The sequence below is a fragment of the Pieris napi genome, chromosome 18 (assembly GCF_905475465.1).
Source record: "Pieris napi chromosome 18, ilPieNapi1.2, whole genome shotgun sequence".
Classification (NCBI taxonomy): Eukaryota; Metazoa; Arthropoda; class Insecta; order Lepidoptera; family Pieridae; genus Pieris; species Pieris napi.
The window spans coordinates 10,994,121-11,021,780 of record NC_062251.1 but is presented as its reverse complement, the minus strand read 5'-3'; the positions used below and the strand labels follow the sequence as shown (position 1 = coordinate 11,021,780).

The window sequence follows — 27,660 nt, the reverse complement described above, 5'->3', positions numbered from 1 at the left end:
TTTTAAAAACATACACATCAATTATATTAGAACAAAAGCAAGCTAGCAAGGGAAAAAATTAAACAAGCAACGACAAAAAAAAAATATAAAAATTGCAATAAGTAAAACCGAATAGAAATTTAAACCTCATCAAACCGACGCTGTTCTGGATTAAGTATTTATTTAATAAAACTATAAATTTTATTGTATAGGACGGGTGAAATACTTTAGCAAAAGTGTTTAGAATACAAATAGGCCTATCGTTGAATATGGGGAAAAACCCAAAGATAAAGATTTATTGTAATAAAGAAATTTTATAATAAATTTTACTACTTATAGCATTGATATTTTGATTTGCTAACAAGAACAGGTGTAGATTTAGAAATATCCTTCAAGTTCCACTCATAGTCGTTCATTAAAGTAATTGTTTAGTTAGGTTAAATTAATATGTAACAAAATCTTTCTTTCAGTCACTAGCTCAGTAGGCATTATCTTTTAAAGCAGAGATGCATCATTCAAACGATATATGTCTATTAGTAATAATAAAGTTGACTATTCAAAGTTAAAGTTTGAATATTCTTACACTATTTATAGGTAATTTTTCTGAAATATGTATATCTTTTGCTTCATAGTCAAGGAAATTAAAAAAATATGAAAGGGTTTGTAAGGTATTGCGTAACCCAACAATTTATTCATAGAAGTTAGAAGTCGCGGCAAAACCAGAATAACATCATAACTAGCCATTTACTGGGAATTTTAAATGGGGCTTTGTTGGACCGGTTCTTGTGTAACATCCTGTATAGTGTTCACTTGACAAACTGATTGTGAAATTGTTTTTAATTGCGACTAAATTATGGAATTTTACAATTTGTAATAAATATTTAAGGTGTAGCTAAATCTAAATAGTTTTTGTTTTTTTTGGTAAATTTGTGGTATGCAGCATGTAGTTGAACTCTAAAGACAGCTATATGGTAAGGACCAAGGGAAAAAGGAAAAGGCGATATAAAGGGAAGAAAGCGAATGTAGAAAGAATGCCATGGATAGATAAATATGAAGGAGGCCTAAACCCGTGAAGGTACTGAAGGAAGTTAGGATATTAGAATAATAATATAAAATGTATATAACAAATCCCAACTGTACATTTGTGAATATTGGTACGGTATGTACGCTGTAGACAAATAGTCGTTTATCACTCTTGTATAATTCAAGATCTACCAAAAGTCTGGCGTTGCTTAGTATCCAAAAATAATAGTTATATAAATATATTACTTTTTAAATATTGCTTTAAGGTTTTAATTAGAATTATGTTAGATTTACGTTTCACCACATTAGCTCATTGGATAAGCGGCTCGCATACTGAACCTTGGTACGATTCCCGTAACAACAACGCGTTGCTCTGTAACTTCCAATGATGACAGCGTTACTCATTCCAATGTTTCTGATGAAGTTCTCTCAATCGTAGTGATGCCGCTACACGTCACGTACGTCCACTTCGTTCTACCAGACCGTTTCTTCTTGCATTTTGTCCATCAAATGATGATGAGCAAAAATCAAAATCAATTTCGACACATAATTGATGAATACAAGAAAATGAGATGAACGTATTCTTGAATTACAGCTTTATTTGCGGTTTTTGGTTCGAAGCAAATTGGTTTAAATTTGGTACAGTTTATGAGATGGAAATTTTATGCAAATAGTTTATATCTTTTGTATAACTAAGAAGTTCACTTAATATTGTTGAAAACTGGAAAATACTAATATCAAACGAAACTTAATTTTAAATTAATTTTATAGGCCGACAACGCATTCACGAGCCCTCTGCCATTGAGAATGTCCATGGGCGGCGGTACCACTTAAAACCAGATGAGCCTCCATAAAAAAATCAGTATTTTCAATATAATTAAGCTTTAGCTTTTAACTCTTATAAAGTTAGTACATAACAATTTAATATAATATAAATTTATATAAGGGACGTCTTTTTTATTTTTATGTAACAGGAGGCTCACCTGATGTTAACATTGCCAGAGGACTCGGAGGTGCGTTGCCGGCCTTTTAAGAATTGGTACGCTCTTTTCTTGAAGGACCCTAAGTCGAATTACCTATTAGTTTATACTCGCTTAAATAATGTAATTGTAATTATAACATAACAAAATAAAACAATGTTTGTTCTGAAAACAAAATCTCGAGTCTTCGAGAGTTTTCTCAAAAGATAACAATAGCTTTAGATTTCCCATACAAAGTCACTATCAGCTTTTCCTTGAATATTAAAGAAAGTTGTTTATTACACAATGGTACGCTTCGCTCTCACGCCAAATCAATATATCACACTTGTTTTCAGTATTTTTATTCAAAGTAGAAAGTGTTATTTATTGACAAAAAAGGGTATTGTTGTTCGAGAATTACAAATCAAACAGTTTTAGTTCGAATATGTTTGAACCCTAAATACCGAACTTAAATTATAATAAATGCCTAAATTAAACGAATTAAAGATTTCTATGTTTGTACATAGATTGACTGTGCAAGTAAATAACGATCATATTACTGTATACGTAGAAAAGTTTTAAATTTCAAGTCGCAATGTATAAACTATAATCTCTGTAGTAGCAGGTGTTAATGGCCCATTGGCCTCATGGAAGAACCCGAGGTTGTTTTAGTGTGTATAGCCAAAGACGTCGCCAGAGAGGTGTTAATTTTTTATTTATTTAATAAATAAATAAAAAAATAATTTAATATATCTGATTAGTCTTCTTAGATCTTTACGTTATTGAATGGTGTAAGTGAAGTTTTTACTTGCGTTAATACAACCGTCAACCCTTAAATTTCCCATCCCATAACTACTTTACTAGGCCTATAGTTTATAGTGCCCTTCCCCCCCCCTCGCAATTGGTTGGCAACGCCCTTGGATTTTGAGACAAGGACGTCTGCCTCCTCCGACTACAGAGAATAGCATGATTGAAACCCATATACCTATAGCCGTCTAGTAGGCACAATAAGATATAGATCTCTCTTATATCCTGTATATGCCCTATATCTAGAAAGCTATCGCTATATTGCCTCTGCTATTGTTAAGCAAACCTTCACCCACAAATTTCCTTATAGCCTTAGTTGGGAAAAGATGAGTGCATGTGCTATAACATTTCTAAATGCTGCGCTTTTTGGCACGAATTTTCGTTCCTAGATATGACCCGTATCACGCCAGCTCATCGTAGCCTAGGGAATAATCGTCTATGTAAGTATTTAATGCGCACAATGTGTTAGCAGTTATTAAAGCGTATACCCAAAGGGAACGTGTAGAGATATGAATAAAAATGAGGTACAAAAATTGAGTTTTGCAGCTTTAATAACGTTTACAACCTAAAAATGGGTATTTCAAAGGAAAACAAAATATAACGTATTATGATGTTTTAGTAAACATTTAATATTTCTAACTTTACGGTGTAGGTTCGTTTCTCTTTAAATTACTCTATATTTACAGGCTTCTTAAATCATATTTACATATAAATATTCGTTCTGTGTAAGCCAGCAGTACTAGATGACAAAATAGCCTAATTCAGATGTGTTTGTTTGGATTAAGTACCAAACAAAAAGCTAAAAAGCTTTACAATTAGCATCAAAAGATTATCTCAGTAACGAAATGCTTGCAAAACATCAGACCTAGCTTATTTAATATAAAAGCCTTCAAATGTAGAGTAATTTCTATAACTCTCTTATTACTTGATCAAAGTTATAAGGCAGACTTCATTATGGCATAAATAAAACATAGCACGCGTTACCCCAACCGCTGCACCGATTTCCTTTAATTGGGATATAAAAAAACAAATGAAGCTTCATACATTACGGTCGAAGTTCCAGCTGTGTTTATGAGGACGCAATTTCTCGTACTTTATGTTTTGCAAGTCACGTACAGATTTGATAGTAACAGGCTACGCTTATGGGCGGTTTTCTTCTAAGCGACCATATTACACTCTTACAACGAAACAATTTCCACCACTTGTGCCTTTCAACTATTGTAATATCTACTGGGATACAAAGAATTTTTATGTATTTTTAATAGAGCAGTGTTGGCCTACAGGTTTCCGCGTACGACTTTTATGCCTAAGGTTTTAGATGCAAACCCTGGCTTTGCACCTAATTTTTGTCTATGTGCGCATTTAACACTCGCTCGCACAAAGCATGTAGCCTTAGACCCCAAAAATGTCGACGGCTGTGTAAAGAACTGAAGGCTAACCACCTACTTGCCTATTAAAAAAAAATAGTCACGAACGAATACAAATACGAAATTTTAGGCTCAGACCTAAAAGGTTGTAGAAAATAATAAAGCACTGGCTAAAAAGTTTTTGACTTCACAAAAAATAGCCTATATTTTGCATAGCATAAGTTTCATATTTCTAAATATCATATGCCACTATAGAATATATATAATTTATTATATATTATATATGCAATTTATTATATAAAAATAACAAAGAAATAATATATCTCTTCAGTCTTCCAAATTCTCACATAGAATTTAGTCAACGATTGCATTATAATATCATACAAAAACAATCAATAAATAGCATAGCATCAGTTAAAGTAGATCTTCCGAGAGTTCTCTCTCCTATTTTTACACAAAACAATGAAGCAAGGAAATCTTTTTCCAGGAAACAGCCACTCGTTTTACTTGATCAATGAAAAAGCACTCAAGTTAATATTTTTACTTCAAAGGTTTTATTTTGTCGTAAATTAATTACTCTTTTATGCTAACTACTTTTAGAGGAATGACAAATAACACAAAATATTATTGCGATTTAAATTAATAATCCTAATGAAAATTCACCTCGGGGACCAAGACTTATATATTACATAAAGAACAATTTTTCCATTTCTAGTCCTGTAGATTACTTAGATCTACAGGACTAGAAATGGAAAAAAAATTGCCATAATTGGTCAAAATTGTTATGTCAAAAATATAATATAGAAGTTTCTATACGTAAGACTACAGCTAATATATATTTAAAATTACATTTTAATAGCATTAGTGTAAAAAAATTGTGATTAATAATAATAATAAGGCCCGTTTTATTTCCAATCATGACAAAAACAAATTATAATACATAGCTTAGATTATTTTACATTTTTATACATTTTTTTTTCTTTTGCTTGTTATTCTATATTCTAGCTTCCTTCAGTACCGTCGATCGGAACCCCTTCACGGGTAAAGGCCTCCTCCAGCTTTTTCCAACTGACTCTGTCTATGGCTCTCTTTCTCCATTCGTTTCCTGCTATCGCTTCTATTTCTTCTATCCACCTTTTTTTGGGCGACCTCTTCTTCTTCTTCCTCTTGGTCCTTTCCATACGTCTTTAAGGTCCACCTATTATTGGTGTATCTTGCCACTTCTGTTTTAGGGCATAATGTAAGGCATCTATAACTCTTGTGATTATATTAGTATATATATAGTGTCGTGAATGTTATCATTCAAAACCAACAGTTAAAGAATTATTCTCAAAATAACATATATTTTTTAAATATCCCATTTCTTAGTTGAAAAGAATTTAAACCAATAATTTTATTCTGAATATCTTAATAAGTAAAACGTGCAAATTATACGAAACGACTTCCGGTTTTTTACGTTTTAAAGAGGTCATTATTGACCTAGCTGTAAATGTGGTTGAAATTGAGAGTTGGCAAGTTTCCACAATACCTAAATATTGACTTAACAGAAATGGGTGACTTAACAGAAATGGCTGGCTTCATTGTGCCTTATTAAAATACTAGACTTAAGTTGTTTAAGAACTATTTGTCACGCCTTATAATCCATTGACGCAAGAGTTACAAGGACAAAACAAATCGTTGCTGTTTGGAAAATATAGTTCGAAAGATGAATTAGCGGCATAATATTAGTCTTTGGGTTTAAAAGTTTTACAGATGAAAAGAACTTCTATAAAGTATGTAAACCATAAAGAAGACTAACCAAGACTAGACTAGACCAAGAATCAAATCTTGTAAAAATTTAACGGAATATTGCAAATATACATACTAACATACATGATACATTCGCGTTTATTATTAAAGAAGTTTTATTTAAGAATATCGTTAGTACAAATAGTGTATGAGTGCGTAGAGTTAAAGAAAAAAGTAGTCTATATGTATCATTAAGATAATGTGTTCGGCTAATCGGGTAAGGCTTAGGATTTTACTACCATAAATTAAAAAAAAAAACAATTTCAATGTCTCATAATTCAATAATAAATTTCATATAACTTATAGAGAGAGTATAGATTCAAAAGGATTTATCTCGTCTTCTATATTAGTCAACAATTTGTAAAAAAAGGAATTCTATTTTATTTAAGATACAAGAACATTGTTGAAAAATATTCACTTAGACGATTCTTTTCTTTCTCAGTGTCGTCGCTTGATTACGCAACCATGGTCTAGTTGTTCTATTTATACAACAATGTTTTAACACAATGAATAGGTTTGAGGTTATTTTATACTAAAAACTACTGGGTTATAGCATTCAAAAGACCTGATAAGCTGTGGAACTTTAAATAAATATTTAGTTTTAAAAATGTTCCCTATTTATTAACAATAACTATCCGCGAATGCGATTACGTAGGAATTTAAATAATATTCTCTAAAGTAGACTAGCCCCTTTGCTTTGCCTACGTTCATTAAAAGTCGATCTTAAAAGACATGCGGAAAAAGAATTGTAGTTACAGTAATTAATTAATAGTGGTGTGTCCTACTCCAAGCACTGGTCCTTTATAATTGTAATGAAATAATGCGGTACGGTATGCGTTCAATGTCAGTGCGTATCTATGCTTCCGGCTCGCTTCCGGCTCGGGTGTCAAAGTCAAAATCGACAATTATTGTCATCCTTCTGAGTGAAACCGATTCAGCGCAAACACTAACCGAAATAGATATTTATCAGAAAGAAACATAGTGAAGTAAAAGAATATTTGTATATTTTTAAAATAAGTATCAACTAAATATGCGATATATTCGCACATTTATTGGAATGGTGATAAGGTTAAAGCATTTTTACGTAACTAATATAACTTTTACATAAGCTCAATATGTTCAGAATACAATCAAGCTATATCACTCAGAAACTGGCATGGCGCCTAGCAAGCACGAGATATGTGGGACAAAGACGAACGCAGTCAGCAAATGTGCCGCGTCAGCACATCTCATGTACAACTATATAAGTAAGAACAATTGTACGTCTCAGCTACTTCTTATGTCAAGTCGTTTTGCCGTACATTCACATTTCAAACTTTTATACAACCGCTATTAACAGTTCGAAAAACTACTGGTTCGAAACTTATTCAATTTATGAAGTACTTTTCTCCAATTCTAGGTTGAGCAAATGTCATTTATATGCTCACAGGATTTATAAAAAGAAAAAAAACACAATCGCACTACGACCCTGTATTGGTAATACTATATTATTGAATATGTATTGTTTTATAGTTTTGGTTAACATACCATTTTTCTTACGACAATATGTTCTACTATTAGAGCAGTGTTGGCCTAGTTGCTTCAGCGTGCGACTCTCATACCTGAGTTCGATCCCCGGATGTGCACCAAGGTAATTTCTTTCTATGTGCGCATTTAACATTTGCTCGAACGGTGAAGGAAAACATCGTGAGGAAACCGACATGTCTTAGACCCAAATAGTCGACGGCGTGTGTCAGGCACTGGAGGCCGATCACCTACTTGCCTATTAGATTTAAAAATGATCATGACAGATTCAGAAATCTGAGGCAAAACCTATAGAGGTTGTAGCGCCTCTGATTTATTATTTGTTTTTAAGAGAGCTTGGGTCAATTATGTACATAGTAGAAATCCAATTATTAAATTTAATTACAATAAATTACTGCTTTAAAATGTGATGACGAGTATGATGCATCATTACATGATCATCTTACAAACTGGAGGCGCGGGATGTTACTTTATAAAACTTTATACCTATAAGCTAAATATTTGAAATGGTTATATAGTGGACTGTATTTTTTCTTATTGATACCTAATATGATTGCTCAATAATGGACAATGGGAAAAAGAAAGAAAGGATGTCGGCACAGTACCTTGAACCTCGTGGCTTCTTCTAGTGGCTTCTTTCCTCTGTTGTACACCAATGAACAAATCACTTTCACAAATTATACTTAATCAAGTTAAAGTTAATTGAATTTAAGTATAGTTAAAGTTTATAATAAAAAATTAAATGTTTAAAAGAAAAAGGAAGCGTTGCGAGCGTGCGGCGAATAATCAACCATAACGCGGGTCATCAAAATTGTCACTAATTAATTCTTATTAGAGACTCATCGTCGTGCGCGCCACCTATAGCCCGTTCCGGAACTAGTACCGACATAGGATTGGGACAAAATAGGTGGGTGATGAGAGATGCGTCTAGGAATTATTAGGATGGGTATATGTATTGAGCAACCATTATTTAAAATCAAAAATTATTATAAAAATAACAATCCGGCGCAACCATTCCCCCGGGTTTGAAGGGTTGCCTTCAAGAAAAACTAGAAAGTAAATGAATAGCGATATGAAAAGCGATCTAAAGAAAAGTTTATTAAAGTAACTAACTTAACTAACGACTTATACAAATGTAAACTAACTAACCTAACTAATGACCTATACAAATGTAACTATTCGCTAGGTAGGGGACAGAGACGTACAACAGGACGTAGATAGGTACCTGACGCCGTGCGAACGCGGACCACACGTGTAACACCGTTTGAACCAGGGAAAACTTCCTCCACTATTCCTAACGGCCAGTGGAGCGGCGGTGCATTGTCAACAATAACTATTACAACATCGCCGTTAGAAATTGGCTTAGCTGGCGTGTTCCACTTGTTCCGCATTTGCAATGTATGAAGGTAATCAGACTTCCAGCGCTTCCAGAAGGACTGCACTAGCTTGTCAACTAACTCATGACGCGAAAGCAAATGTAATCTATCTTCTTCGATTTCTCTAGCTGGTAGATACTTTAGCGGTGTTAAGTTTAAAAAGTGTGCGGGTGTTAACGCGAGAGGTTCCGATGGATCATTGGATAGCGTGCGACACAGTGGCCGCGAGTTCATCACTGCCTCGATCTGTGCAAGTACAGTGCTGAACTCCTCGAAAGTTAGAATTTGATCACCTATCACCCGGTATAAATGAGTTTTAAGGCTCTTAATATTGGTCTCCCAATTGCCACCAAAATGACTAGCAGCTGGAGTATTTAATGACCAATCAATGCGAGTTTCAGCTAATACGTGACCAAACTCAGAGTTAAAGTGTTTTGAAACTAAGAAGTCGTGTAACTCCGAAAGCGTGCGCTTTGCGCCTACGTAATTAGTGCCGTTATCTGAGTACACGCGAGCCACGGGACCACGGCGTGATAGAAAACGCTTAAAAGCTCCAAGGAAGCTAGCTGTGCTCAAATCACCTGCAACTTCTATGTGAACAGCGCGGGTGGTTAAGCACACAAAAAGACATACGTATGCCTTGAACGATCGAATTCCGCGTCCACGCGAACTACTCACTTTAAAGGGACCCGCGTAATCAGTGCCAGTATGTACGAAGGGTTTAGCGACTGGTGTAACTCGGCAGGAGCGATGATCGGCCATTTCAGGAAAATTTGGTTTAGCGCGGAGTCGAAAACAGGGTAAACATTTGTGAACCCGGCTTCGAATTAAATTTCGAGCGGACAAAATCCAATATTTTTGACGCAGTATGGACATCAATAGCTCCGGACCTGCATGGCAATTCAATTTGTGATAGTAATCCACTATAAGATTCAAAATATGACCTTTCCGAGGAAGTATGAGTGGGTGCTTACTATCAAATTTTATATCGGCGTTACTCAACCGTCCTCCGACTCTAAGAAGTTTGTTCTGAAGGAATGGCTTGAGGCGCTGAAAAGCAGGGGTACATCGCTTGCCTGTACGTAAGCTAGCGATTTCGTTGAAGAAGTGGGACCGTTGAAGGTCACTCAGTATTAAATTCTCAGCGTAATCTAAATCCGCTGCGATTATAGTACTACGCCGAGGCAATAATTTAACAAAGCGACAGATATAAACGACAATGCGTAAAAGCTTTGACCATGATGAAAAACGATTTGCAAGCGTAATTAAAAAACTTTTCTCAACCTTTTCACAGTCTTCAGCAGTGAAAAGAGTTACATGCTTCTTTACTTCTGGAGGCTGAGACACAGTAGATGGATTAAAATCCGTAACAGGCCAAAAACTTGGATCTGATAGAATCCATTGAGGACCGCAGAACCAAAGCGGATGATCAATGATTTGTGCGGGACTAAGGCCACGAGATAAACAATCAGCGGGGTTTTCATGGCCAGCGATGTGATAAAATGTTTGCGGTGGAAATTCATTCTGAATCTTAGAGACTCTATTAGCAACGAAAGTATCCCAACGATGGGGCGAAGAATGCACCCAACAAAGAGCTACAGTCGAGTCTGAGAATGCGAAAACACGATCTATATTAATGCGATTGTTACAAGCATTAATTACATTAGCAATTAAGTTGCTTAAGACTAATATTGCACAAAGCTCGAGACGTGCTAGCGAAACCACCTTACGAGGTGACACTTTAGATTTAGCGCTTATCAGACTAAATGAGTTTTTGCGAAGACCTTGACTGTCTCTTACATGAAAGTACACAACTCCTCCGTAGGCCCTTTCACTTGCGTCCGCGAAGCCCACAACGGTTACAACATCACCGGACGCGATGCCAACATGTCGTGGAATTTTAATTTTTCCAAGAAGAGGAAGTTCCTCCTTAAAACGGGACCACTGTTGAATGATGTGGTCGGGTGGTATATCATCCCAATCACATTCACACAACCAAAGTTGTTTTATGAGAAGTTTTGCGTATAAGACCACTGGTGCAACAAATCCCATGACGTCCCATATCCTAGCGACACACGACAGAATAGTACGCTTTGTACATGATTCAGCGGTTGTACAGATTTTAAGACTAAAATTATCTGTTGCGGGTGACCAGCATAGTCCTAGTACCTTATGCGAATCAGAGTCATCAAACTCCTTTACAGCAGAGAGACGATGCGACGGCGTAATAGAATCCAAGACTCTTTGTGAATTACTTGTCCATTTAACAAGATCAAATTGTCCGGCTTTCATCAAAGCGATTACTTCCGCAGCGGTGGAAATAGCCTCATCTTCGTTGTCAATGCTGTAGACAAAATCATCCATATACAAACCAGTGTTGACTGTTTGCTGTGCTCGCGGATAAGAAGCACCTTCATCCAAAACTAGTTGCTTTATGGTACGAAGAGCGTGAAACGGGCTAGACTTCAGTCCGAAACAAACGCGGTTAAATTCATAAACCTTCAAGGGTTCTTGCGGCGAAAAGCGATACAGAATGCGTTGGAACCTTCGGTCACATGGCCGAACTCCAATGCAAAGAAACATTTGACGAATGTCAGCGGAGAGAGCGATACGAAATAAGCGAAAATTAACAATAATATGAAATAAGTTTCCTTGCAGATTTTGCCCATTATATAAAATGTCATTAAGCGAGATTTGGGAACTGGACTTTGAACTACCGTCCAGGACGATGCGTAATTTAGAAGTAAGTTTATCTTCTCTTATTATACCATGGTGAGGTATTGTATATGAGGGTAAATTCCGAGTTTCTTCAGTGTCTAGAGGAGCGGGAGAAATATAACCCTTATTTAAATATTCACTAATCACGTTATCATACGCCTCCTTTAATTTAGGTGATGCCTGCATTTTACGTTCTAAACAAAGAAAGCGATTTTTAGATTTCTTAAACGAATCACCTAATGAAAATACATCCCCTTTAAATGGAAGCGCGACCATGTATCGACCATCCGTATCACGGGTAGTCGTGCTGCTATAGATATCTTCACACGCCTTATCATCTGGACTCAATAGTTGCGGGGCGCTTACTTCTTCTATCTGCCAGAATTTACGTACAGCAGCGTCAAGCGGGTCTGTAGCACAACAATATGAGACAGACGCGTGATTATCAACTAGAGCAGGAGCAGAGCCGACAATAACATAACCTAACACGGTCTCTAAAGCGAGCGGTGAGAGACAATCAGACTGACCTTGAACTTTACGAGATAAGAGAAGGTGAGGAAAGATTGATGCTCCAATCAACAAATCAATATCTCCAGGGGCAGCGTAGGTATCGTCAGCTAAAGGTAAATTATTAAAATTGATCAACGACGAAATATCCACAGACACAGTGGGCAAGCGCTCCGTGACCTTGTCGACTACGAGGGAGTCCATGCTAAAACACACACTGAGATCAAAGCGGGAGAAGAATTTCACCGAAACCGAACTTAGAATTGGCTTAGTAGTGCCTCCAATCCCTTTAACCACTGAACATGATGGTTTCTGGTTTGTCTCTAAACCCAACCGCTGGCATAAGCTGCGACTGGCGAAATTACTTTGCGAGGCACTGTCCAATAAAGCGCGCACATTATGTTCCCTACCTTGCGTATCGAAAACAACAACGCGTGCGGTAGCGAGTAACACCGTAGTAGGTGTGCGGGAAGCATTACAATTAGATAAGGAACACAATGTGACGTCATGGGGTTGCGTGGGTATCACCGAAGTTCGCCCTTTATTAGCGGTACTACTGTCAACCGAAGTGCTGGCAGTGGCAAGGCGCACAGTGGAAGCGACATTGCGCAGCGTGGCAGCAGGTAAAGTGCGTGAAGTACTGTCGCCAGACGTGGTGCCCGTGGCCGCGGCGCTGTTATTATTATCAAAGTGTAGCATGGTGTGATGTAAATTATTACACCGGCGGCAGCGTGAAGAAGAGTTACAGGCAGTTAATCGGTGCTTCCCTAAGCAGTTCACGCACAGATTATTCGCCTTAACAAATTTAAAACGATCGTTAGCGGTCATGTTATGAAAAGTTGAGCATGTATACAAATGTTCGTGTCGCGTATTACATAGGGAACACACCGGCTGCGTAGGTGCAGTCGCCGTATTTAGGTATGTATGCGTTGGTTTTGAAATTTTGCTTGTCGTATCATATTTACGATCCAAAGTTTTCTTAGCATCATATTTACCTGAAGTGCGTTGTAATATTTTTAGGTGTTCGCGAATAAAACTTATAAACTCGCTACATGTTGGTATATCCGAACTGCGTTTATACAGTTCGAATAAACGAACCGTTTCAGTATCTATTTTTTTTAAAGCCATATACATAAATATGAAATCGGCTAGGTTATCTAGCTTTAAATGCTCAAGAGCGGCAACTGAAGAAGAAAATGTTTCTAAAAATTGCTCAAGGTTATTTGCGTTTGCTATAGACATCGCCTTAAAATCGTAAATTTGATCTAAATACGCGGTTGCGAGATAACGCTTGTCTTCAAATTTATCAATAAGTGTTTTATAAATTATTTCATAATTTGAGGCGCAAGGTGTAAACCCGGCGCAAGCCGATTTTGCTTTGCCTGTTAGTTTTCCTAATAGGTAATATATCTTTTCACCGTCCGTAAGTGATTCATTTTCGTGTATGGTGGTCTTAAAGTTATTATAGAACAAAGGCCAAGACTTAACATCCCCGTCAAAAGATACCAACTCGATAGGAGGCAAATAGGGCTTAAGCCTCCGCGGCGTATCCTTATCAGTTTTATTAGCACTACAGCTGTACAGTGAAACTAAGCGCTTGACGCGGCTGTAAAGCCGCTCGAATGCAATTAAACTTTTAAATTCTGAAGTCGCCTTAGGATTTAAAGATAACAAGCGATTATTATAATCATCTAAGATTTTAATAAAGTCTGAGCGTAACGTTTCAATATTACTACTCGCGTCGAGAAAGTTTTCCCTCATCAAAGGGTCACAATCCGCATCTTTAGATAGGTCAAATACCTCTTGTAAACAAATGAATATTGTATTCCGTTTTTGTTCTAATAATACGAGTTGTATATCTACAGCTAGATCTGTAGATTCCGAAAGCTTATCACTCTTCGGCATTTTGAATTTAAAATAGCGGTAAAATTATAGTTATTCAATATAATAGAATAGAAAAGCAATTAAGAATAATTAGGTATAAAGTTTACTGAAGTGCAAATATGTTGCAGTGACCGACAAACTATGCCAAGGTCACGCGTACGTTTAACAAAGCGATGCAAGTAATGATCGAAATGTTATAAGCATAACATTACAATTGCTTAGCTAAATTATTATACTAAGCGAAAATAAGCGGAGCGTAGGTAAAAACTATAAGCTAAGAAATATATCCGGCTCGAAGGACCAACTTTTAATGGAGGCGCGGGATGTTACTTTATAAAACTTTATACCTATAAGCTAAATATTTGAAATGGTTATATAGTGGACTGTATTTTTTCTTATTGATACCTAATATGATTGCTCAATAATGGACAATGGGAAAAAGAAAGAAAGGATGTCGGCACAGTACCTTGAACCTCGTGGCTTCTTCTAGTGGCTTCTTTCCTCTGTTGTACACCAATGAACAAATCACTTTCACAAATTATACTTAATCAAGTTAAAGTTAATTGAATTTAAGTATAGTTAAAGTTTATAATAAAAAATTAAATGTTTAAAAGAAAAAGGAAGCGTTGCGAGCGTGCGGCGAATAATCAACCATAACGCGGGTCATCAAAATTGTCACTAATTAATTCTTATTAGAGACTCATCGTCGTGCGCGCCACCTATAGCCCGTTCCGGAACTAGTACCGACATAGGATTGGGACAAAATAGGTGGGTGATGAGAGATGCGTCTAGGAATTATTAGGATGGGTATATGTATTGAGCAACCATTATTTAAAATCAAAAATTATTATAAAAATAACAATCCGGCGCAACCACAAACATTATGTAAAAAACCTTGGCGATTAAGGAGAGTTTATTGGCAGTTCTTCTCGTCCCTTCTATGCCCTTGATTTAAGAACTGGTACTGGTAAATTAAGAAGCGTTAACTTTTTAATAACGTTCATAAGTGTTCATTAAGTTAGCGACATGAATAAATGATGTTTTTTCAGAGCAAACGTACTCAGGATTGACATTCGCACTATTAACAGACGCATTTAAATATAAAATTTAACAAGAGTAAGATGAAACCATGTAAACTTTCCTTAAACTAACAAATGAAATATATAAATACAATATAAAGGATGCAATTTCAATTTATATTAGCGAACTGTGCAAAGATCGCTTTAATTAAAGCTGTTTTTTACAAGACAGCCCGGGGCCGGCTTCCCGGTCCACTATTCATTACTCGACTACACATGCCGATGTTCAGTTTAATTAGTTTTTGTTAGAACCTTCGATCTACTTCAATATAGAACTCAACCTTAGCTATTTTCCGAAAGACTCGTCAGTAAATATTTGAATTGGGTAAAATTGGACTATGAAATTGGATATTTGATTAATTATATTATTACGGATATTTGCTCGGATGTCTAAGATTGGGGTTGTGAATAGTTCTGATAAAATAAATCAGTGGGGCTACAACCTATGCCTCAGATTTCTGTATCTGTTTCATGATCATTTGTCAACTAACAGGCAAGTAGGTGATCAGCCTCCAGTGCCTGACACACGCCGACGACTTTTTGGGTCTAAGACATGTCGGTTTCACGATGTTTTCCTTCACCGTTCGAGCAAATGTTAAATGCGCACATAGAAATAAAGTCCATTGGTGCACAGCCGGGGATCGAACCTACGACCTCAGGTATGAGAGTCACACGCTGAATCCACTAGGACAACACTGCTCTGAATAGTTCTGATACATATGACATTAATATAAAACTAACGCTCTTGTTTTTGCAGATGTGCTGTAAATTATCCCAATGGGTAAGTTTTCAACATACTATGTCATTAATTAATATACTAATATATATATACGAGTAAATTTCACCAGAAATCGACATTTCCACCACAAAGCCATGAAGACGGTTCAATACATACTGTCAAAGTATTGTCTCTACGTTTAACATAAAACGGAAATAATTAATTTACCTTCAATACATAAACATTCACAATTATTGTTATCATTTTAGCTTTTGGTAGCGAGTGGTAATTTGTCACGGTCCTGAGTCAGCCATGTTTATTCAAAGAGGTTTTATTGCGACATTCATTTGGCGCTGGCGAAATTCGTGTCCTTATATAATTACTAATGCCCGTGGCTTCGTTGATTACAGTTCAGTAATTTTTATTTAATTTACAAAACCACAGTCTTGTCTTAACCGGAGATCCTAAGCTAACAAGAATGAAGAGAAAAAAATCACGCACGAAATAAATAAACAAATAAATTTATTATGAAAAACAAGCTAAAGAAAATCAACTGAAAAACGGAACTATGGTGGCTAACTAGAATATTGTATTAGTTACGCAAGTGAGGGATTTGAACACATCATAATAACCAATCTATAAACTATTTTGACAACCTTAAGGCTTACCCGTAATATAAAAGTTTTTAATATCAAGTTTTCGTTCCTTGGACATCCAAGTTATCCGACATCAGCTGTATAGATATAAGCTAGAACTACATAGACAGTCATTGTATATCGTTATTATTAAAACAATTAACTAATTATTAAGTCAATAATTGGCATCGGTATCAGTTTTACAGAGTAGCCGTGCTGCTCAGCTACGTGCTGATTGACGACGTTATTTTACATTTGGTATTAATCAAAGTTCAGCATTTCATGTGAAGGCAATTTATTCAATAACAAAATTCCTATTAATCTCAATCTTATATAATAATTCTTCGAACTCGAAGAATCTAATACTACACCATCTAATTAACTTTTAATTAAGATAAATGATCTATCTTAAGTTTCTTTTGCCCTATCAAGCTTATAGCAACTAATTTTCTTCTTTTATCTTTATAATTGTTCTTAGGCACAAAATAAAAGCCGTTATGAAAAATTATGATTTTTTTTAACATCTTATGTAAGACTTCGTGGTATGGTCGCTAACGTCCATAGACCGTAAGTCGCAAGATTTAATAATATTTATTTTTATTTTATAAACACATTTATTTATTAAAAAAACATGATTGGTTCTACGAAATTTATTTACTATGTTTTTTACCAGATATGGCATAAAACGAATTAAGACAATAATTGTTTAAATATCTTATTATAAGATCGAACTCTGAATCTCTTTCCTAGACAAAAGTGTGTATTGTCGTTTATTTTTGTTTAAAAACAAATATTAAAAATGTTGAATAAACCAAAATTTGTTTTTGTCCATACAAATTTGAAAACACTTTGCGCCATAAAGAATGCATACAGCTCCACCACTTTATATCATCATAATGAAGCGCAGACACATTACGTAATTTGAGAAACTGCATCCCACAGAGTGTACAGAGCAAATATTTCATGCAATATGAAGACTAAAATTTAACAAGGTTTTATTAAAAAATGTATGTCTGTGACTTCGTTCAAAGAACTCTATGACCGGGACTCGTTTTTAACATATTAGGATAAAGCTAGCTGAATGCTAAATTCAATAAGTAAGCAAATACATTTTTAGAATTTACACCACCGAGGAAACCAGCACGGATAATATTTAGATTTAGAGTCAAGAATTAGCGCTAAGTGTTGTTCAGAAATGTAAAGGACTTGAAAAGTTTCGATTTAATCTTACCCTACGAAGGCATAAAAATACTTGCGCATAAAAAACGTGATCAAAAAAACAAATGCTTCTGCAGATAGAGATTTGATGTCAGATCTCTACCTGAGGCCAATACACTAGTAGGCACTAGGAGTTTTCTTCATATCTGATTTCGATAAAACAAGTGTTTTTATATAGATATTTTAGTTCGTATAAACAAATTTACCTTTTAATTAACGCTTTTTACGATAATGTCTTTAGTATATATATATGTACTAATAATATAATATATAGCCTTTAACTCATAATTCATACATTTACATTTTAACACATTTCCACTTCAATCCTCTAGTGTATTTGTGTGCCCTTTTTTGGCAAAGGCCACCTCCAAATCCTGCTATTCCTCTCTGCCCTGTGCCACTCTCTGTCATGTACCACCTTCTTTTTCTTTAATGTGGTCTATCCGCCTTCTGAGTTTTCTCCCTCTTTTTGTTTGCTGTAAGTTGGGCACCTTCTTTTTACTTTCTGTTCCTCTTGACGTGTGTCCCGCCCATTTAAACTTTAGTTTATTTATTGTTATCTTCTTTTCTTATATTTTCTTTTCTTCCCTATCATACAACGTTCGATCGATCTTTGACACAGCTTTGTATGCTTCGCTTTAGTAGGCGCCCAAGTTTGAGATCCATTACAGGTAATATACAAGTATTGAAGAGCTTTCTTTTAATTACCATGCCCGTTTTCTTATTTTTCATGACTTCTTTAAGCGCCAAAAATAAATTAATATTTCATATAATTATTTAAATTAACTCACTGAATGCCAAGAAGGAAATATCGTTATGGGTCAGTAACGAATACAAGGGCCTAGTGCCCTATGACTTATCATTTCATTGCAGTATAGATGTGTCCTAGTCACAGTTTTCTAGTAATAAATGCCTTAAGCTGGGGATACACATGCCCGTAGCTTGCACACTAGCATACCAGCTCCTTGCAAGTGCCAGCTACAGTCATGTGTATTCACTAACTGGCATGCCTGTAACTGGAAGCTAGCTAGTTGCAAGTAATGAAATGAAATGAAATGAAATGAAATGAAATGAAATAGTTTATTCTTGCAAGTAGGACTATATAAATCACTTTTACAATGTCTTCCTAAACTAGATGAAGTCGACATTTCCTAACTGACTGCCCTGAGAAGAAATGTCGAAACAAACTCAGGGGTCTTAGTCTCTTTTATAGTCCAGATAATACAATAATAAATTAATAAGTTGGTGTAAACAAATGCAGAGTATTTACTGGACTGGTCTTTGGAAGAAAGAACCAGATCGATCTGAGCAAGCCTGTGCCAGCAGACGGCTAGCATGCCCCGAATAGCTCATGCAGCTCAACCATTTTTGAGGGAGCTGCACAACCCGGTACACAACAATACCGCCAGTGGCACCATAAAAATATGTGGGGCAACAACTCACTGAGATCGCCAGCCCAAAGTAACTATAGACTAAAATGTATCAAATTATAAATCAAGCAAAAGAGTTTATGATATACCCGCATAATGTTTACACTTACAATGGATACAAAATGTATTTTTAAGGTGTACCTTAAAGCAAGGAAAAAATAATGAAATTGAAAAATATAAACATTATTCACTTGGCATGTCAAAGTGTAAAATATTGTATGCAAAAGCACAAAACATGTCAGTATTGTAGAAAAAGAAAAAATGAATATATATAATAAGTAGCTAGCACAACATTTGATTTTCTTGCATGCCCGTTGATGGAGGGGACGCGGGGGGACTGCTAACCTGGCACGTGTGAACAGACGCGACAGCTACGGGCATGCCAGTAGCCGACTCTCTTACCCAAACCCGTCTTCGTTTTTTCTTTTTATCTCTCATTAATTTAGCTACACATTCAATTGCTAGTAACAACACAATTTTGTTTAATTCCCTTCGATTGTTATCCATGTTTAGCGCGCAAGAATAGGTAGGTACGAAATACTCTCACGAACTGTCCTGTGTATACGCGATGGTAATACTGGCATGCAAGGGCACAGTATGCATGCCAGTACTACTTGCAAATGTATCCGCAGTGTGCCAATTACTCGTACATGCCAGTAACTTTCATGCCAGCTACTTTCCCGATTTACTGGCATGTGTATCCCTAGCCTTACACATAAGATTCTGTGTCGGTAATATTTAAGTTAAGTATAATACTAATGAACGTTAGGACCTCATACTAAACAATACAGCGAAATAGAATACTTGAAAGCCAAATGAATGTGAAAGTCAATGTTATAGTCGCTTTCGTATTTGTCCAAGTCAAAGGCCGATTTACTTAGTTTAATTTGTTATGTGAACACAGACAATAGTCTAAATCGAGTATACTATAGTGTGCAATGTCATGTATAGAATAAATTCTAGAATATTCCTCCCATCAATGGCTTCATATTAGATTTTTTAAATATAAAAACTCAACTAATGGTCTGTGTGCAGAGTATTCGTGTTTATAATATTTTATACAATATTAATAATGGTAATATTCTAATTATGAAATGAAATACAGACTTTTATAGGCATATTTTATTTACATACTTCTTTAAGGAAATTAAAAAATTAAATTAAAGCATAATTCTCCTTACAAAACAATGTTTTAAAATATTTTAAATGATTAAAGTACAATGTGTCCCGACCAAGGAGGTTTTAATTCAATTTAAGTACACATGATATGTGATGAGCGCGCTGCGCGCGCGACGCGCTGGTTCCGGGCCAATAGACCAATAACATACTTTTGTTTCTTTTATATTGCATTTTATTTAGCCATGAGATTAAATAAAGTAGTAAATACAACTGCATATAATTAGGTATTAAAACACTCGTGTAATCTTATTTTGAAACTCGTATGCCGCTCGTTTCAAAAAACTACACTCATGTTTTGATACCCTCTATTATATGACAGTTGCATAAACTACTATTATCTTAAAAGTGTAAATTCAATTTATAAGGGTGATACTATTCTCTTAAACAATTCAAATATCAAAAAAGCTAAATTAAGTTTTTTAAAAGTAGTTTTCAAAAAGCAAGTCGCAGCTCGTTTTTAATATAAATAAACTGAGAAGATATCAAGCAAGGAACCATTGGTTCAACGTGTCACATCGTTAAGATTCAGACTTGATATATCGAGAAAGAGTGCTAGGAAATATTTGATTCTAATTGATCAATCTACGATATAATTGAGCACATATTTTAAAAGAACGGACTAAAATATATTTAATAATATATATAAATATCAATTAGGATATTTAACATATAAAAAATAACGTCGATTGGCATCGTCATATATGTGAGCATGAATAATATATGTATTTGATAGATATTGCTCATATTATTTCATCTATAAAAACAAACGATTATAGCCATCCCAATTATTGGAAATGGTATCGATAAAAAGATAAGTGATGTCCAATACTTTGATGGACAAAATAAAAAATGAAAATATATTTCAGATAGGTTTTTCAGTGATGCGCTGTTTATATTATATAAATAACAAGTATTTTATCAAGTGATCTAAGGTGATGTGGATAAAACTAAATAATTGCAATATTTTTAGAATTGCTGCCTTAACCAGAGTCAACTCACTTCACTTGCTTGTTTTATATTTGAAAGATTATATTTGTTTTGCCTCCGATTTGTATTTTCTTAATACGCAAGTAGGTGATCCCTCCTGTGCCTGAGACACGCCATTGATTTATCGATCTATGGCATGCCGGTTTTCCTTCCGTTCGAGCGAGTGTTATGCGCACATAGACAGAAAGTCCATTGGTTCACAGCCGTGATTCCAACGCCCCCAACACTGCCGTTTTGACAATATTATATGAGCAGTTATTTACCCTATGATTTAAAACAGTGATGTACTTTATTATCTGCCGATTGAAGCTTGTTTAATTCTTTATGGCTACAAGTAACAAACACTAATCCACAAGCCGTTCTTTAACTTAACAACGGAACTTTGTGAATAAGTAATTCCATTAAAATAAAAGAAAACGTCCGTCGGAACATGCAGGAAACTGCGCAAACTTCATCGCTTAGCATAACACGCGTAAGTAAATTAGTTGAAAATTGCAAGCTGTTGTTAAAAAACAAAATCATAACGTCATTAGTCAAATGTCAAAGGTTCCTTTGAACGTAAATGTAAATGAACTTTTCAATGTAAATGAAATACTTTAACAAGCTCTAATTTGTTCTTTCTAGGAACACTTTCCAGTACCCCTACTTTGTTACGACTTATTTCAATTTTTAAATGAAAGTGACGGGCAATATGTACATATTTCAATTATTAATCATTTTAAAAAATTATTTAAAATTACATTTAAATCCACTTTTAACTAACTATTTCAAAATTAATATCCATTTATATATTTATATTGTAATCCATCTTATATTTTAATTATTATCTACATCTTGATCTGAATTAATTTTATTATTAAAATTTTAAAATATTATTTTTATTTAAAAATATTTTTTTAACAACGATATATAAAATTATAAATTAAATATGATTATTCGTGGATTATCAATTACTAGACAGATTCCTCTAAATGAACTAAAATACCGCCAAATTATTTAAGTTTCAATAAATAATTATATACTATTTTAGTAATTTATTTTAATTTTTTATAATAGGGTATCTAATCCTAGTTTTTTATAAAATTTTTAAATTCATAATTTTAATTTAAATTTAATTAAAATTAAAATTTCACTTAATAATTTTTTTTTTAATTTAATTTATTATTATTTATTTTTACTAATAAAATTTATTTAAATTTTTGTATAACCGCAACTGCTGGCACAAAATTTGTTATTTAAATATAAATATTACTAAATCTTAATTTCTTAAATTTTTAATTTTAATTACTATGAAATTTATTATCAAATTATTTAAATTTAATAAAATTAACACTAAAATTTATATGTAAATTAAACTTAAAATAAATTTTTTAAATCATAAATTTTTATCTATTTTTTTATATTTATACATAGATTTTTTTTTTTTTTTTTTTATATTAAATATTTACATTTATATTAAATTTTATATAATTCTTTATTTTTTTTCTTCTAATATGTATATAAATACAAATTCACTATCATACACAGAATAATAAGAATAAATATAAAAAATTATAAATATAATATTTATTTTTTTAACAATTTATTATATAAAAATAATAATAATATATTTAAACATTTAATTTATAATAAATAAAATAATAAATTAAATATTTAATATATATATATATAAATACGTGTATACGTGCACACGTATATATATACATAATTAATTAACCTTTATTTAATTTTTAAACCTTTCTCAATAATTTTTATATATAAAAAAAATTAAGAATAAGCTAAATTAAGCTATTGGGCTCATACCTCAAATATAAAGATATACTTTTTCTTAAATAAAGTGCCTGATAAAAGGATTATTCTGATAGGATAAATTATGTAATTTTTTACCTTTATTATATTTTTTAGAATTAAACTAAACCTAATAATATCAAAAATTATTGTGCATCTTACACTAAAATATATTTAAATAAATAGAACTTAAATTTCTTTTAAATTTTTTTATTTTAAATTTATTTTTATGCAAATTCTAATAAAATATTTTTTATTTTTATTTTATTTTTTAGAACTTTAATTTCTATTTCATCTAATTCATGATTAGGATGTTGAATAGGACTAGAAATTAATTTGTTAAGATTTATCCCCCTAATTTCTAATACAAAAAATTTATTAAATACAGAAGCAGCATTAAAATATTTTCTTACCCAATCAATTGCTTCAATTAATTTTCTATTTTCTATTCTTTTAAAAATAATTTTATTCAAAAATTTTGAAATAAATAATTTTCTTTCAATTATAATTAATTCTTCTTTATTAATAAAAATAGGATCTGCTCCATTTTATTTTTGATTTCCTAATATTATAGAAGGACTTTCTTGAATAAATTGCTTTATTTTAATAACATGACAAAAAATTTCCCCTATAATTCTCCTTTCTTATTATATAAATAATAATTTTATTATAATCATTATAATGTTAAATGCAATAATTGGAGCTATTAGTGGCTTTAATCAAACTTCAATTCGAAAATTAATAGCTTTTTCTTCAATTAATAATTTAGCATGATTAATAGCTAGAATAATAATTAGAGAAAATATTTGACTAATATATTTTTTTTTATATTCATTTTTAAATTTAATTTTATGTTTTATATTTTCAATATTAAATATTTTTTATATTAATCAAATTATAAATTTTAATTTAATTACAATTATTAAAATATCTTTAATAATTAATTTTTTTTCTTTAGGAGGTTTACCTCCATTTTTAGGATTTTTTCCTAAATGAATTATTCTTAATTTTTTAATAAATAATAATATATACATTATTTCTTTTATTTTTATTATATCTAGATTAATTATATTATTTTTTTATATTCGTATTATTTATCTTTCTTTTTTATTAAATTTTTTTAAATTAAAATGATTTAAAATTAAAATTAAAAATAATTTTTTTTCTTTAATTAATTTTTTCTCTTTAATTTCTATGACAGGTTTAATTCTTAATACTTTTATATTTTTTTAAGGTTTTAAGTTAAAATAAACTAATAGTCTTCAAAATTATTTATAAAGAAATTCTTTAAGCCTTAGAAATTTTTCCACCTTAAAATTTGCAATTTTATATCATAATTGAATATAAGACTTAATAAAAGAGAAAATTCTCGTTAATAAATTTACAATTTATCGCTTATAACTCAGCCATTTTATTAGCGAAAATGACTTTATTCTACTAATCATAAAGATATTGGAACTTTATATTTTATCTTCGGAATTTGATCAGGGATAGTAGGAACATCTTTAAGTTTACTTATCCGAACTGAATTAGGAAATCCGGGATTTTTAATTGGTGATGATCAAATTTACAATACTATTGTAACAGCTCATGCTTTTATTATAATTTTTTTTATAGTTATACCTATTATAATTGGAGGATTTGGAAATTGATTAGTCCCATTAATGCTAGGAGCTCCAGATATAGCTTTCCCCCGAATAAATAATATAAGATTTTGATTATTACCCCCTTCTTTGACTCTTCTTATTTCAAGTAGAATCGTAGAAAATGGAGCAGGAACAGGATGAACAGTGTACCCCCCACTCTCATCAAATATTGCTCATAGAGGTTCATCAGTAGATTTAGCTATTTTTTCTTTACATTTAGCTGGAATTTCTTCAATTTTAGGAGCAATTAATTTTATTACAACTATTATTAATATACGTATTAGAAATATATCTTTTGATCAAATACCATTATTTGTATGATCAGTAGGAATTACTGCTTTACTTTTACTTCTTTCTTTACCAGTACTTGCAGGTGCAATTACAATACTTTTAACAGATCGAAATTTAAATACATCATTTTTTGATCCTGCTGGAGGAGGTGATCCAATTCTTTATCAACATCTATTTTGATTTTTTGGGCATCCAGAAGTTTATATTTTAATTTTACCAGGATTTGGTATAATCTCTCATATCATTTCTCAAGAAAGAGGAAAAAAAGAAACTTTTGGTTCATTAGGGATAATTTATGCAATAATAGCAATTGGTCTTTTAGGATTTATTGTATGAGCTCACCATATATTCACAGTAGGGATAGATATTGATACCCGAGCTTATTTTACATCTGCAACAATAATTATTGCTGTTCCTACAGGAATTAAAATTTTTAGTTGATTAGCAACACTTTATGGAACTCAAATTAATTATAGACCTTCAATATTATGAAGATTAGGATTTGTATTTTTATTTACTGTTGGAGGTTTAACTGGAGTAATTTTAGCTAATTCTTCAATTGATATTATTCGCCATGATACATATTATGTTGTTGCTCATTTTCACTATGTTTTATCTATAGGAGCTGTATTTGCTATCTTAGGAGGATTTATCCATTGATACCCTCTTTTTACTGGATTAAGTTTAAACAACTACTACTTAAAGATTCAATTTATTGTTATATTTATTGGAGTAAATTTAACTTTTTTCCCTCAACATTTCTTAGGATTAGCAGGAATACCTCGACGATACTCAGATTATCCAGATAATTATTTATCTTGAAATATTGTCTCATCTTTAGGATCTTATATCTCCTTAATTGCGACAATTATAATAATAATAATCATTTGAGAATCAATAATTAATCCCCGAATAATTATTTTTTCATTAAATATACCTTCATCTATTGAATGATACCAAAATCTTCCGCCAGCAGAACATTCTTATAACGAATTACCAATTATAAGTAATTTCTAATATGGCAGATAATATGTAATGGATTTAAACCCCATTTATAAAGGTTTTCCTTTTTTTAGAAATGGCAACCTGATCAAATTTTAATTTACAAAATGGAGCTTCACCCCTTATAGAACAAATAATTTTTTTCCATGATCATACTTTAATTATTTTATTAATAATTACTATTTTAGTAATATATTTAATAATAAATTTATTTTTTAATAAATTTATTAATCGATTTTTATTAGAAGGCCAAATAATCGAATTAATTTGAACTATTTTACCTGCTATTACTTTAATTTTTATTGCATTACCATCTTTACGATTATTATATTTACTTGATGAATTAAATAATCCTTTAATTACCTTAAAATCTATTGGTCATCAATGATATTGAAGTTACGAATATTCAGATTTCAAAAATATTGAATTTGATTCTTATATAATCAATGAAATAGATAAACTAAATAATTTCCGATTATTAGATGTAGATAACCGAATTATTTTACCAATAAATAATCAAATTCGAATTTTAGTCACAGCAACAGATGTAATTCATTCCTGAACTATTCCTTCTTTAGGAGTAAAAGTTGATGCTAATCCAGGACGTTTAAATCAAACTAATTTTTTTATTAACCGACCAGGAATTTTTTTTGGGCAATGTTCAGAAATTTGTGGGGCTAATCATAGATTTATACCTATTGTTATTGAAAGAATTTCTATAAATAACTTTATTAACTGAATTAATAATTATTCATCATTAGATGACTGAAAGCAAGTATTGGTCTCTTAAACCACTTTATAGTAAATTAGCAATTACTTCTAATGAAAGAATTAGTTAATTTATAACATTAGTATGTCAAACTTAAATTATTACATTAGTAATATTCTTTTATTCCTCAAATAATACCTATCAACTGAATTTTTTTTTTTTTTTTTTTTTTTTTTTTTTTTTTACTATTTAATATTATAAATTATTATATTAATTGTAATTTAAACTTAAAATCTAAAATTAAAAATAATCTAAAAAAAAATTATTTAATTTGAAAATGATAAATAATTTATTTTCTATTTTTGACCCATCAACAAACATTTTTAACTTATCATTAAATTGAATAAGAACTTTTATTGGATTAATATTTATCCCATTTTCTTTCTGATTAATTCCTAATCGTCATTTTTTAATATGAAAATTTATCATTACAAAACTTCATAATGAATTTAAAATTTTACTTAATTTTGAAAAAAATAAAGGATCAACTTTAATTTTTATTTCATTATTTTCTTTCATTTTATTCAATAATTTCTTAGGACTTTTTCCATATATTTTTACAAGAACTAGCCATTTAACAATCTCTCTAACATTATCATTATCTTTATGAATAACCTTTATATTATTTGGGTGAATTAATAATTCTAAACATATATTTATTCATATAATTCCCCAAGGAACCCCAAGAATTTTAATACCATTTATAGTTTTAATTGAGACAATTAGAAATATTATTCGACCAGGAACTTTAGCTATTCGTTTAACAGCAAATATAATTGCTGGGCATTTATTATTAACTTTATTAAGAAGAACTGGTAATTCTATAAGAAATTATTTTTTATTTTTTTTAATCTTTGTACAAATTTTATTATTAATTTTAGAAAGAGCTGTAGCAGTAATCCAATCTTACGTTATTACAATTTTAAGAACCCTTTATTCTAGAGAAACTAATTAATTAAATGACAAAAAATTTTCATAACCACCCT

General features: G+C 32.1%; 1 protein-coding gene and 1 pseudogene across 1 annotated transcript; both read right to left on the bottom strand.

The window, feature by feature from the left end:
• LOC125058678 overlaps positions 1-27,660 on the bottom strand; it is a 318,204-nt pseudogene that overhangs the window by 14,435 nt on the left and 276,109 nt on the right.
• On the bottom strand, positions 8,053-14,813 carry LOC125058674. Its single transcript, XM_047662791.1, has one exon. The coding sequence runs from the start codon at positions 13,951-13,953 to the stop codon at positions 8,623-8,625; it is 5,331 nt and encodes a 1,776-aa protein (XP_047518747.1). The 5' UTR covers positions 13,954-14,813; the 3' UTR covers positions 8,053-8,622.

What these genes read in the sequence shown, in the direction of transcription:
- LOC125058674 (XM_047662791.1), bottom strand. Translation starts at nt 13,953, where the DNA reads ATGCCGAAGAGTGATAAGCTTTCGGAATCTACAGATCTAGCTGTAGAT.